The sequence below is a fragment of the Rhodnius prolixus genome, unplaced genomic scaffold (genome assembly GCF_049639745.1).
Source record: "Rhodnius prolixus isolate KJV_2025 unplaced genomic scaffold, Rpr scaffold_1, whole genome shotgun sequence".
NCBI lineage: Eukaryota > Metazoa > Arthropoda > Insecta > Hemiptera > Reduviidae > Rhodnius > Rhodnius prolixus.
The window spans coordinates 1,137,475-1,150,630 of record NW_027411581.1 but is presented as its reverse complement, the minus strand read 5'-3'; the positions used below and the strand labels follow the sequence as shown (position 1 = coordinate 1,150,630).

Below are 13,156 nucleotides of genomic sequence, written 5' to 3'. Positions count from 1 at the left end.
GCTCTCAGCACAGCTTGCTCACCATACCCCATACCTCCAACTGGCAGAATTTATAATTCCAACGTATTCATCCAGGAAAACTGGCTATACCTCAAGTGTCTCTCTCTTAACACCATTTCTTACTCGACAAATCTATTTTAGTAGGCACAGAATAATTTGGAAGGTACACTTCAACACTATAGATAGACTAGTCCATTTTAAATTTGCTTGTCATCTAGTGATTCTGCTTTAATGTCTCTTCACTAACGGAGACGCGCACGATAACTTTAAATAAAAACAGGAAATAAATTTGTATTCTTTATAATTCTTTGTAATTTCTAAAGTTGGTAAGAAGATTACAGGCAATGAAATACACTTGGTTTTAGTAGAAAGCGTACTAAATTTATTGCATCTTAGTACAAAAAAAAAAAATACTTTTTAACTAAGAAACTTTTTTAACAATACACTTCACATAAAATATTTAATAAAATTTGATTCGTTTATTTATTCGAATTAATTCAATAAATTGTATAGTAACTTTTTAGTAACATATCGATTAGTTAAAATCGATTAACAGTTTTAGACTCTTAATGAGTAAAAGTAATAGGTCCCAAGTACACAATAACCCGCCACCTCTTTTTCAAAACAAAAAATACATTGTTTTCTCATTATTTCCTATTTTGTATATTAATTATACTAACTATTCCAAAATAGTAATAATAGAATATTATTATAAAAACATGTTTAGGTAACAGTAACGCAGATAAAATAACCTTATCATTTGTGACCTCGGTTAGCCCGCATCTGTTTGCTAATTTTCCAGTTTCTACTCAAATCTTGATTTTTTTTTTTAACTTTTTATTAAAATTTTTTAATTATTTTATACTTCAAGTGAGTAGAAAATAATGAAAAATTGGCAGTTCGTCATGGCTTGCTAATTTAATATTTTTACAAACAAAAATTTCTCAAAATAAAATATCGCATAAACAGAAGAAACCAATTCAAACGTTATAACAAATTAAGTACATATCAATATCACAGAACTGCATCGAAGAAGGAAAAAATTGTGTAATTTCGATATAAAAAATGAAACATTAAGAAGAAGATTTGAAGACATGATCGGAATAAGTATTGCACATAACCTTCCCATTGAGCACATGTACTATGTATATTAACATTTTTTTTTTACTAATTTAAATGTTAATTTTGAACTGTTTGTGTGTAATCTGTTACAAGTTTTTTTTTTTTATTTCTGCTTTCTCTTACTAGTTCTTCTGATGAGAAGCCAAAAGGAAACGCGCTACAGCGTGCCAGACTTTGGAAAATTTAGCTGTTTTTAAGGTAACTTGCAAGCAAAAATCTCTAAGGATATGCGCGAACCATTTCACCAAAATTCTGAGATCATCGGCACTTATTATATTGTACAAACTAAAAGCTCTTTTCCTTGTTTGAAAGGGTCATCGAAATTGCGCCCTGAGGTCTTGAAAACTTGCAGAAGTATCGTTAAACTGCTTAAACCTCAACGCGACAGGATGTACGTGACGTCTCCGAGCCAATTATGGATGCAGGCTCATCTAGAGCTGGCTATCGCATTGCGACATCCGAAATACATTTTTTGTGAACATTAGATATCATTGCAACAACTTCGATGGTGTAATCGCGATTTTGGTTTAGGCATTTCAATCAAATTTGATTTCCCACCTTTCAGACAAGATTGCACTTTTTCTCTGTGGCAGAATTCCAAAACTAATGGTGGACGTGTTCATGTATACATATTCAACAACCCTTGGGTGATTATTTGGATTATGAGGAGATTAGATTCAGCACTTCCGCTCTAGATTTGTAGTAAGAGAAAGCCCCGAGTGAGAATTTCATAGCAGATTTTTAATTTTTCAGAAAATTAGAAAAACGTAAAACATAAACGTATACAGTCACACAAACTTACATGAACTAAAACAAAACCTTACAAAACGAATGATAAAGTTGGCAGTTGCGTAAAAAATAATCTCTAAATATACCTAATTTTAACCCAATCAGATTGGACAAATTACCTAATTAGACTATCGTGTTAAAGACTACTAGTGTGGGGCGTGGTTGCCCCACGTTTTATTATACAAGCATCGTCAGTATATAAGTTTGGCACATTACTTCAACAAAAATAAAATCGAATTAAACAAAGATTGGTTCTTGTCTATTAATCGCTATTAGAGTTAGTAAAACATATATATGTATATAAAAAGGTTTGGACTTTTATTAATCGCTTTAATCATATTTTGTTTTAAATGATTTTTTTTGCGTTTTTCATTTCTATTTTGAATTTTACTTGAAACTGGCTTCAGAATCAGCGTCTCCAAACCACCCTGAAGATCTCTCATATCTTGATTCGGTCATTCTGAATCCCCTAGTTCTCGTGGATCGGGCAGTGCTTGGCGAATTCTCTGGACTTTCCCAGTGCCTTGATCGCACTGCCCAGTGTTCAGTGAATTCTGAAGCGGATCTTGCCAAGGACGGTTGGCTCATGGAACGCACCAGACTTCTACAGTCTTCATCCTGTCCATGGTGCTGTCTTAACGCGTAAACATCGTCAAAATATCTGTGCGGATGGTAGTAGGAAGACATATCAGACATGTTATCCGACATATGTGCACGCATGTCAACGGTTACTTCGCTCATTGATCGTACGTCCATCTCAGATCGCATAGATGATCGGGACGTTCTTCTAGATCTGTGCAGGTCAACCCCACGAGGACCATGTCCTTCGGCAGTCAGTGTTCTCACTGAAGAACCACCGTCTGAATCGTATTCATACAAAGTTGGCAGAGAACTACGTCTGCTTCTAGTATCCCAGTCGGCCTTACGTCTGTACTTGTTGGTACCTCCAGCGGCTCCTTTCTGGTCGTACTGCGGCCGGTCATTATGTGGCGGTGCCAATACTCTGATGATCACATCCCATTTCTGCGGTTCAAACAATTTCTCATATCTTTCATCACGCCTGATCTTCTCATAGTCCTCTTTTACCGTGGCCTCGGACAGCATTGTTCTCAGGGAGGACTCTGTAGTAATGATTTCATGCCACTTCTTTCTGTCTTCAATAGTCAACGCTGACGCTATGCTCTCCACGTCAGAACGATCATCCGCCGATTCATATTGTGGCGGCTCCAACACTCTTAACAGCACGTCCCAGTTTTGTGGCTTCTCATGTAAGCTCGTCTCCTCTTGGCGGTAAACATCAGTTCTTATATCAGTTATATCAGTTCTCTGAGTCTGCATGCGTGCATGTGTTGATGGATAATGAGCAACTGAAGAATTTTCGGAATAACTATCCCAATCCGTGGTAGAATCATCGCGTAATGACCCATCAGGACCGGGGTAATTTCGGATAGTAACATCCCATTTGGGTGGAGGTTGTGGCTTCCTGAATTCCGTGATCTGTCTTCTGTGCCGTTCAATGTCCTCAATGGTCTTCTTTTCAGTTATAGTTCGCAAAAAGACATCATCCACAACGTGAGATTTTATTTCCGGCCGGCGAGAGACCACCAATGGTGGTTCTACAATCTCCAAAGATTCTTCCGTCATTTGTGACATATACTGATGTGGAATTACAGGCGGAGGTGGTGACATTTTCGTCGGAATTCGTTCGACAATCTCAGTCATGGATCTGGCATCGACTAGATCTGTATTTGAGCTGGCCATCGATGTACGCCGATGCATGTCAACAATGTCCTCGCGTGAATAACGCTCTTCTACGGTGCTCACGTTCTTCAGATCACCTGCATGCTTCCTAATTACCGTGGAGTACACTGGAGGTGGAGTCGGCAGCTTAGTAGGCGAAGGCGGCTTGTGTATTTCTGGCACGTATGTAAAAGTGGTCTTCACAGGTTTGGGCATGGATCTGGCTTCTTCCAGTATAGTAGTCAGATTTCTTTCAGTCATACGCATACGCATTTCCGATTCGGACGGGGGCGGTGTGGGTGTTGGAGGCGGGGGAGCCGCTTTCTTCACGCGCACCTGCACATCGAACTTAGGCTCTGGAGGCGGCCGCTTGGCAATGATGTTCCTCACTTCTGTCTCCGTGGTTTGTGCAATCTCCTCAGTGCGGTATGTGTCGTGAATATATGCTTTATTCTCGTAAGATCCGCCAGAACTCAACGAACGTCTCAAACTTCTAGCATCGATATCCTCAACTTCAGAATGAGCTGAACTTGGCGATTCTGATGGATAATCCGAAGGCAGAGTGTCACTGATCAAAGCAGCTTCAGAACCGGAAGTGCTGCCGGCTGTTTGTGCGTGTGCACGTGGAATCTTTAAGCCTTCAAACATGGAGATGTTACCAAGACTGGAACCAGATAGTTTGGTGATTTCAGAACCGGTACCAGTGGAGAGTGGATGTCTTCGGACAACTTGTACTCGTCTTCGGCGTAACATGTAGTAGGAACAACCCAGGCCGAGTAGTACCAGCGAGAGAAATAGGATGCCGCAAATGATGAGCAGAATGTGGAAGCCCCTGAGCGGCGATGTGACCGGAAGGACGGGTGGTGGCTCTACAACTCTGCAAAACAAATATCTGAGATGAAAATACAATTCTATATTCACAGTCTTTAATATAAATTGATTATTACAGAAAAAATAAAGAGGTTGTAGAATGTAGAGTGTCATTCATAGAATATCTTCATGTAGTACTTAAAACAGCTCCTACTAGTTCGCAAGGATTGTTTCACTGCCAGCATAAAGTACCTAGACGAGAGCTGCGATAAGATGAAGATTAAATAGTGTCGAGCAGGTAACTAGCTATGCTTTGATGTAATTCATGTATTTGTTACGGCAGTTAGTTATGCAGGATTGATAGAAGTGTCAATGTAATTAGGGAGTCAAACAAGAGGTCGTCAAATTTAGTCTATTAAATAGTCTATTCAAGCAATTAAATTGGCACAGTAAAGGAAGCAAGATTTATTGGTCGTCATCAATAATACTTGAGATCTGAAGATTTGACTTGAATACCCAACGTGTTTTGTTCTAATTACTGAACGAGCTTGCAGATTTTATGAAAACGAAACACTTACCTGGACTCAATGAGTCCCGCTGGAGGCGGTGCAATTGGCGGCGGGTAGCGACATACGATAGTGATCACCTCGTCTCCGTCCATCTCTAGGGCCGGATGGAACCTCACCACGATGTTGTTGGTAAACACTCTCTGGGGGTCCTGCGACACATACCAAAGCCAATTTTCATTAAACTGGAGTGATTCAAATGAAACTGTCTTTCTCTAGTGTTGTTTTTATAGTCTTGTGAGCTCCAGAATTAAAACTCAGATTTAAATATTAAACCCAAACTAAGGATTCAAGATTGGCGAGGAGGAATTGGTCAACTAAAAACAACAACTTGTAGGTATAATATCCAGGCCCTGAAGAGGACAATATATTTGTCGAAGCGTTGGCAAAAAGACGAGTTGTTGTTTTTATTTGACCGATTCCTCGCCAATCTTGAATCCTTAGTCTAATAATTTACGGTCACGAAGACTATATATTCATTAAACCCAAAATTCTGTAAAAATAATTCAAATTCTGATTGCTCATTCTTTATTTTCTACGTGACTTCAAATAAGAAACTGATCAATGTGAGAGTGAAATAAGAAATTATAGAGATTAATCTAATTAAACAATGTTTAATGACAAGATTAATCTAATTTAAGGCATGGTTGAAGAAAGGGTTGCCGCAATGGCGGACGATTCACGTATTTGTGAAACGGGTGATCCGTAATATTTGTAATATACTTAAGAGCAGCAGAAGTGCATTGTGAACCCTGCTGAATGCAGAAGATCTGCTACAATTGATCTAGTTTTAGGAACCATTCACTGGTATAGAAATCACTCCAGCCTAAAAAAGTCTTTAGTCAATTTGAAATCCTACATAAGTTGATGGATGATTTGTATTGGAGACTAAAAGCATCTTAATAGGTTAAAGGATAATTTTGCTTTGTCATTGAGGATTTTACTGTCACAGTACTGAGCACCATACAATTATCAACTTTAGATTTACTGTACCTGTTTCGTGCCACATCCTTTCAGTGGCAGATCGATTTTGGCAGTCAGATCTCCTCGACCAGACACCTTGCATGGGCTCGATCGATCGAAATTTGCATAGGCAATGCCGTCGAAAGGTTCATCGAATTTCAATTCAATCTAAACATTAAAAAAAAAACACAATTTCAATTTATACATTTTCATAAAACTGAAAGAAAGACAAGTAGGTGATGCAACTGAGTAAAGTTTTATCAAACGTAAAGGTATTCTCTAGTTTGGTGTAGTTCGGACTAGTAAGTGAGAAATCCCCAGTTCGAGCCGAACATAGAGTTACTTTTTACTTAATTGTTAAAATGTTAATAGTAAAGTATGAGCACATCCACAACTTACTTGCATATAGCCTGCAGCGCAGTTCAGCGCAGCCTTAGTCCTGTTCAGAAATATAACAGGCGAGAGGTCGTCCAACTTGGTAACTTTGCCATCCAAAACGGTCGAGTCTGGCAGTCCTTCATTGCTATACTCGATGCTGTTCGCCTGCGATCCATAGTTACTCTGTCCGTTCACACTACAGCTCCAGACAACCAGCAACACCATCAGAATTAGAGACCTCATCTGGAAACACACATTTTGTTATTATATTTCCATTTCAAAGAATGCATTTCTTAATAGCTACTTTCCTAATACAAAAAATAATAAACATTTCTTAGAAAAACTAATAACTACTAATTATCAATTAATTTTTAAGTTATCAATTAGATTATCAATGTTGTCCAGTGGAAATAGTATTAGTGATTTCTGTAATGCCCGCCAGGAGTGTGCTGTGGGTAGTTCTCAACCGATCTACCAGGTGGCAGTTATATCCGCATTCGTGTCATGCATTTCGTGCCCTGTGGCAGGCAAACACTGCCATTTACCAAATCTAGGCTTCACGAAAAGTCTGATAGAGAATAAATTCATTGAACTAAGTGAACATACTTTTCGGAGAAAATCTCACTTTATATTGATGACAGTGGATTCGAAGTAAAACTCCAAAGCATCCTAAAAGATCTGTTATTGCTTCCTTCATGATTCTCTCGTACACTTTTGGAACGTCAAAATCTTAATCATTTGTAATTTATATATATGCTGAAAGTGCCCACCAGGTGCTTATTCGTTCTTATTTCTCGTGAGAGTAAGTATCGCAATCGATTCTATATCGATCTACATCCACTTTGAGAGTTTTCTTATTTGTACATAAAGAAGAAAATATATATTAGTTTAAAAAGAAGAGAATTGTAAAAAAAATAAACGGTTTTCAAAAATTGAGTTTTCTTATTTGAGGAAGTGGTGTTTATGAAAATGTGGATTTTATTTACAAAATGGAGTCCAGGTTTTACCTCAGAAGGTTAAAAAGCCAATAATAGAAGGGAGTACTTCAAATCAAGCCATTTTGCCAATATCCAAAGTGTTATTTATTTACAAAAAAGATTTCTGCGACTCTCGTGAACATTCTGAGAGCTGGTTGGATGATTAAGCTCTCCTGAAAGTATGATTTCAGGAAATGTGCGATATTGTCGCTTATGTGCTCTTAAGGAGGTTAAACGTATCGCCTTAATTTCTAATTCCAAAGGAAATACATCAGCCTTAACCAGTTAAGCGTGGAATTTAGTTTTAAAAACCCCCTCATAGAGTGCGGAATTAAAATCACGACAATGACGTGTATACACGTCGAACGCAGGAGGGCAAAACAACCAAAAGTTTACAAAGTCGTAATAGTCACTGCAAGCGACTTTTCCTGCAATCTCTCTGGGTTAAGCACCATTTCACTGAGTGGATTTTCCTAATTTTTTTTTTCAAAGAAAAGCCCCAATGTTTTTTTCCATTTCCTGTAAACTCACTATCTACCCGGATATAGATTTAGTTGAAATATTTTTCTGAAAAAAAAAAAAATCGTTACAGGCCATTTCTGTTGGTATCAGGAAAGCTCCATCGTATGTATCTCAATGTATCTCACAATGAAATTTGTGAGTTTCAAGGAGAAAACACAGATTCGAACCTAGCAAATCGCACCAACAATAGTGAGCGTTTCTCAACAAATAGTTTCGTTCAGGAACGCCAGCACAAAGAGAATTGAAAGTATTTCTAGTTACTTCGTTGTTTCAAGCACCAAAGGATGCTGCATTCGTATTAATAAGCGTTACGTAATAAAATGAATAGGTTAACAATAAAAACACTTTCTACCATATAAAGTAAATAAAATAATAAAACTAGAGATGTGTGGGAGCCGAGGTACTGTTTAATGGAGGACAATAAAAGAGTGGTCCCGGCCATAAAACTGGACAAGCAACCCGACACCACAGCCGCTTTAATCGTCTCCTCCTTATCGAAAGTGAATCGATAAGTTTTTAGCGCTTCACTCTTCTATTTATTACTTCCTTAACTGGCATTTGTTTTCATTTCTATAGATTCTAATTTTAATGCAATAATTATTATTCAGAGTGAAACTAAGTGAGAGCTGAATTTATTAAAATAATGTTTGTTTATATACACAGAAGGAAATAGCCAGAGGATCGCCACGAGGAATACTAATAAACTGGTGATAATGGTGTACAAGGAGGCAGTTGGATTGATTTAGATGATTTAATATTGTTAATGGGCACAGGGCCACGCCTGGTATTCAACTTGGAACATTTCCTTCCGGCACAGCTTGACTTGCATAACTAGTCGTGATCATCAACTTCTCCAGTTTAAGTTGGCCCAGAGGGGGGGGGCTTGCTCTTTGTCTGGAAATGTTCTACCAATCTCTTAGACAAATCACATTTCTTAAAAAGGTACATTTTAATTGGGCGCAGTTGAATGCTTTGACTAATTGGTACAGAACAGATTTGGGGCTGCCCAGAATACAGAATTATTAAAATATCAGCTGAAACCATAGGAAAACAATGACAAAAAGTCAATATGCAAAGCTAATATGCATTGTGGTACTGGGTTCGATTCCCGGTCTTGGCCTTGGATTTTATTTAATGGTTAAATGAGAAATAGTAAAATACGTTTGCTATTGGCCTCCGTCCACTACACCTAGTAAATGGTAGTTGGACGTTAAGCCCGTCTGAAAAAATAGGCGATTACCACAGGAAAACAATTACGTATAAGTATTGAGCTGGTTATAAATCCCAAGAGCTGGTAATAAATCCCAAGTACAATATCTCCTTTCATGCTAGGCGATCTAGAGAGCGGCGAGGAAGCCTAAAAACGAGAAAGACGTACGCACAAACGGAAAATAATCCAGTAATAGTTGCGAGAGGAAGTGGTACACCCTCCAGTATTGGCATAACGCATTCCTGAGCACTGCCAGCAGCATGCTGCCCCCGGGGGAAGATGTGATTGTGTTAGCAGGGTTACTGTAGCAATCCGTCCGACGTAGATAATGGACGTGTAACTGATCTCTGATTTCACAGCTGATTAGCTCTGCAGTGGTGTGTCTGTATGTGTGTGTATAGTATGAGATATGGATGTGCCTGACGTTACACAGGCCTGGCGCTCTTCTCCACCATTCTGTCCTACTTTTCGTTCAAAGATATCCAACTCTGGTTTGGATATCCAGCCTCCAGTAGGAGGATTTGTATTCTGGGTCCTATGAGTTCGAATAAGTGGTTTTTAGAATAGCTTATGTGAACACTAGCACGAAAACGAAACAGCTATATGATGCTAAAACTTGATTTTGGAAATCTCACAACAGGATTTGCCTTTTCTTCGTATTATTTGCGCCTTCTTCTGCCCGGAAGTTTCAGGATTCATTTCCTTTCTCTGCTTAGCCTCGTATTCTGACATTTATTTCAATAATCTTCCTCATAGGTATTAATTTGGCTCTGTTTCTTCTGCTGAGACCTTTGCCTCGAACATTCTGACGGGTACAACCATTCGGTTCATGTCTTCAAACTGCAAAAGACGACCCCCCGCTTTTCTGCTCATTGCAATTAGGGGGGCTCTGTCCTTAAGCTGGCTCTTTTACCGTTGCATCACCAACAAGGATCCGTTGGCAAGCCTTTCGATTACCAAAGGATCCGTTGGCATGCCTTTCGATTATCAAAGAATCCGTTGGCACGCCTTTCGATTATCAAAGTTAACACCAAAATCTTCAATGATAGCGCAACAAAAAAATTAAGCTAGTATAGATCAGTTTGTTTAAACTACTTTATCTAACTCTGGGTAAGACAAAGTAGAAGAACCAGTAATACGATGCTTCCATCTGGCCCAGAGCCTTATTGCCGAGAGCTCTGCAGGCAGATAGTCGAAAAAATAAAGTTGAAGTTTCTTTCGACTATACTCTTTACTTTAACTTACTAAGTAAGCTTTACCTACCTCCTCACACACTCATACCTCCCAATTAGGAACAACCTTTTCGTACTGGACGTAAGCTTTCATGGTACAGTTTAACAAATTAAGCAAAAACTAAAGTCTTTTGTACGAGAATAACATATTTACCTAAATAAATTTATATTAATGCATACTTTCATTAAGATAGACATGACGTAAAGATCGGCGAACTATGGTGCAACGCGTTCTTCACATCTAGACAGGTACATAACCTAACCTCTCTGTAAACAGCTGTGCAGTCAGTAATGGCCACAATCAATATATTTTGAAAACAAATAAATAAATAAATTAAAAAAAAAGGAAAATCTAATCAACTGAACCAATGTTCAGACAAACAAAGAAAGCAAATCATTTGTTAGTAAAGATTAATTGAAATGTCACAGAAGGTTATTAATTTGTAAGAGTGTGACTGATTGGAGAAAATAACCTACCCGCTAGCCGTTATTGTTGTGCAGCTATTGTGTACAATTTCATTCGATTCATTTAAAAACTTTTGTTAGAGAGAGAGAGATAGAGTGGTGGTGGGGCAATAATTTGCTTTGAGTGTAGCTAAATGTGTGCGTAAGAGTGGACAAAGGTGACTGAATCACTAACAGGCTGGTAACGCACACAGCCAACAAAATAGCCGTGAATAATTCAATTGGGGGGACCCCCTCCCGCCGTACTATTGGATATGTGATTTCTTTATAAAAACAAACTTTACCATCTGTCTGTCTGTCAATGCGTTGAATTCTGCTACAAAAATAACTACATCTCTCCTATTTTCTATTCTTATAGTATTATATTTACAGATTTATTATCATAATTTTTCTTTCTTTCCTCTGCTGGTCCAGTAATTTGCAAAGTGAAAGGCTGCATCTTAAGTATACGATAAGTATGTCAGTTCTGAGTTCTCACACACACATGTGTGTGTGTGTGTGTGTGTGTATGGCTAATATTATATACCATTATTACAATATATATATATCTGTTATATAACATGACCACCATGACTTGTGATTGGCCAATTTGGAGAGTCTAAGCAATATCTTGGGGAAAAAAGCAAAATACAGGATTCTTTAAATAAAGGAGAATTTAGAGTTAACTTTTCAGTCGTATCACTCGAAGAACTTCTATTTGAAACCGGACCATTCGATTAAGGACACTTCTGAATGAGAGCAGGTGGGAGTTGGCTTTCCTCAAAAGTGCCATTTCCGGTCTATGTACAGTAGGGTGTTTCAAAAAATGATGACTTATAAATTTTATAGAGCGCCGGGTTAAAAATCGAAAGTTCATTTAAAAACAAAAAGTTTGGGTCCGTATTAAAGCGAAATCGATTAATATTTAGAGGTCGATACCATCGATCAAAAGATTTTTGTTTTGCTTTTTTTTTTTTTTTTATAAAAAATCTTAATTAAATGTTTTGTATTTTTTCAAATTATCAGCAAAACATGTAATTGTACAAAGTTTATTTAAATATAATTTGCTATAAAGACAATGCAGTTGGAATCATTTTGATGGCCTTTTTATTTTCTAAGTTATGAATAATTAAAGAAGCTGTATTTATAAAAAAAAAATATATATTAAGAAAAATATACCTTTTTTGAAAAATTTCGATTAATTAACGTTAATTTTTTATGTATTTCGTACAGAATTTAGAAAACAAATAATTTTGGTTACTGAAACGTCTAAATTAGGGAATATTTTGCATTTATTGTTATAATTTGAAATTGATTTACTATCAATCAATCAATTTCAAATTATTAATATTAATCGATTTCGCTTTAATACGGACCCAAACTTTTTGTTTTTAAATGAACTTTGATTTTCTGCCCGGCGCTCTTTAAAATTTATGTCATCATTTTTTGAAACACCCTAATGTACAGTCTTGCCAATGTAAAACATTAAAAAGAAAGGAATGAATATCTAAATTTGAAGGAAATCAACTGGCCGGAAGTGCCACTTTCTCTAGAAGATTTCCCATTTTCTTTTAAATATCGCACCAGTCATACACATCCAACCTTTAAAACCAAAAGTGTATTTCCGGCATACCTAGGGAACTCGAAAGATGTACTTCCGGTGAAACGTCAACATCCAAAGGCATGAGCGGAAGTAACAAAGGGTGGATGAGGCGCTTAACTGCTGAATGCTTAAGATTTCTGGAAGAACGGCCACGAACAGAGTTATGGCGGTCCCAGCTAGCAATACCAGTGATCTAGTAATTTACAAAGTCAAAAAAAAAAGATGTAAAGCGAAGCCGCTGTATATGTAGACCAACAGATCCTTTTTGAAAGGTAATAAAATGCGCGCGGCAAGTCCGCTATGATGGCGTAACGCTGCCAGCTGGTACTGTTATACCACAGCCTGCTGGATTAAACAGTGTTGCCTCGTGCTCTAACACTCGTACTGGCCGCTCTCTTTTACTAAGTTCTCACGCCTCATACTATTATACGTATTTCTCACTGAATCCAAATTTTTGTAGCATATTTAATTTTTCTAATGTACAGATTTTTTTTAAAAAAACATCGCATTGAGGACACTTTAGGAGAGAAGCCTGACCACATTAATGCTCAGGGCTGCCATAACATGAATTTTACTACAAAAATTTATTTCCAAAAAAAGGTTACCAGCAACGTCACTTGCCATTCATTCAGGAAGTTAAGAAAAAAATCGTATTTTTCCCGGAAAATTTCGGAGAAGTGAAAAATTCACTCACTCAAGGCTTACTTCCGGTTAAAAACTTGTCTTCGAATATTAGAATATTAGTGACATATTTAATCCACCTCAATGTTACACAGGAGCATAAAATACGAACCAAGTGG

General features: G+C 37.6%; 1 protein-coding gene across 3 annotated transcripts in view; it reads right to left on the bottom strand.

Annotated features, from left to right (window-relative positions):
- Positions 1-630: 630 nt before the first annotated feature.
- The window catches only part of pot (zona pellucida domain protein papillote), a 123,297-nt gene continuing 110,771 nt past the window's right edge, over positions 631-13,156 (bottom strand). For all 3 annotated transcript variants that reach the window (XM_074124408.1, XM_074124406.1, XM_074124411.1), the window contains 4 exons: positions 6,390-6,611; positions 6,021-6,158; positions 5,040-5,179; positions 631-4,528 (listed from right to left, as the gene is read on the bottom strand). In XM_074124408.1, the coding sequence (XP_073980509.1) occupies positions 2,299-4,528; positions 5,040-5,179; positions 6,021-6,158; positions 6,390-6,611 (2,730 nt within the window). In that variant the 3' untranslated portion in view covers positions 631-2,298. The remainder of the gene's footprint in view (positions 4,529-5,039; positions 5,180-6,020; positions 6,159-6,389; positions 6,612-13,156) is intronic.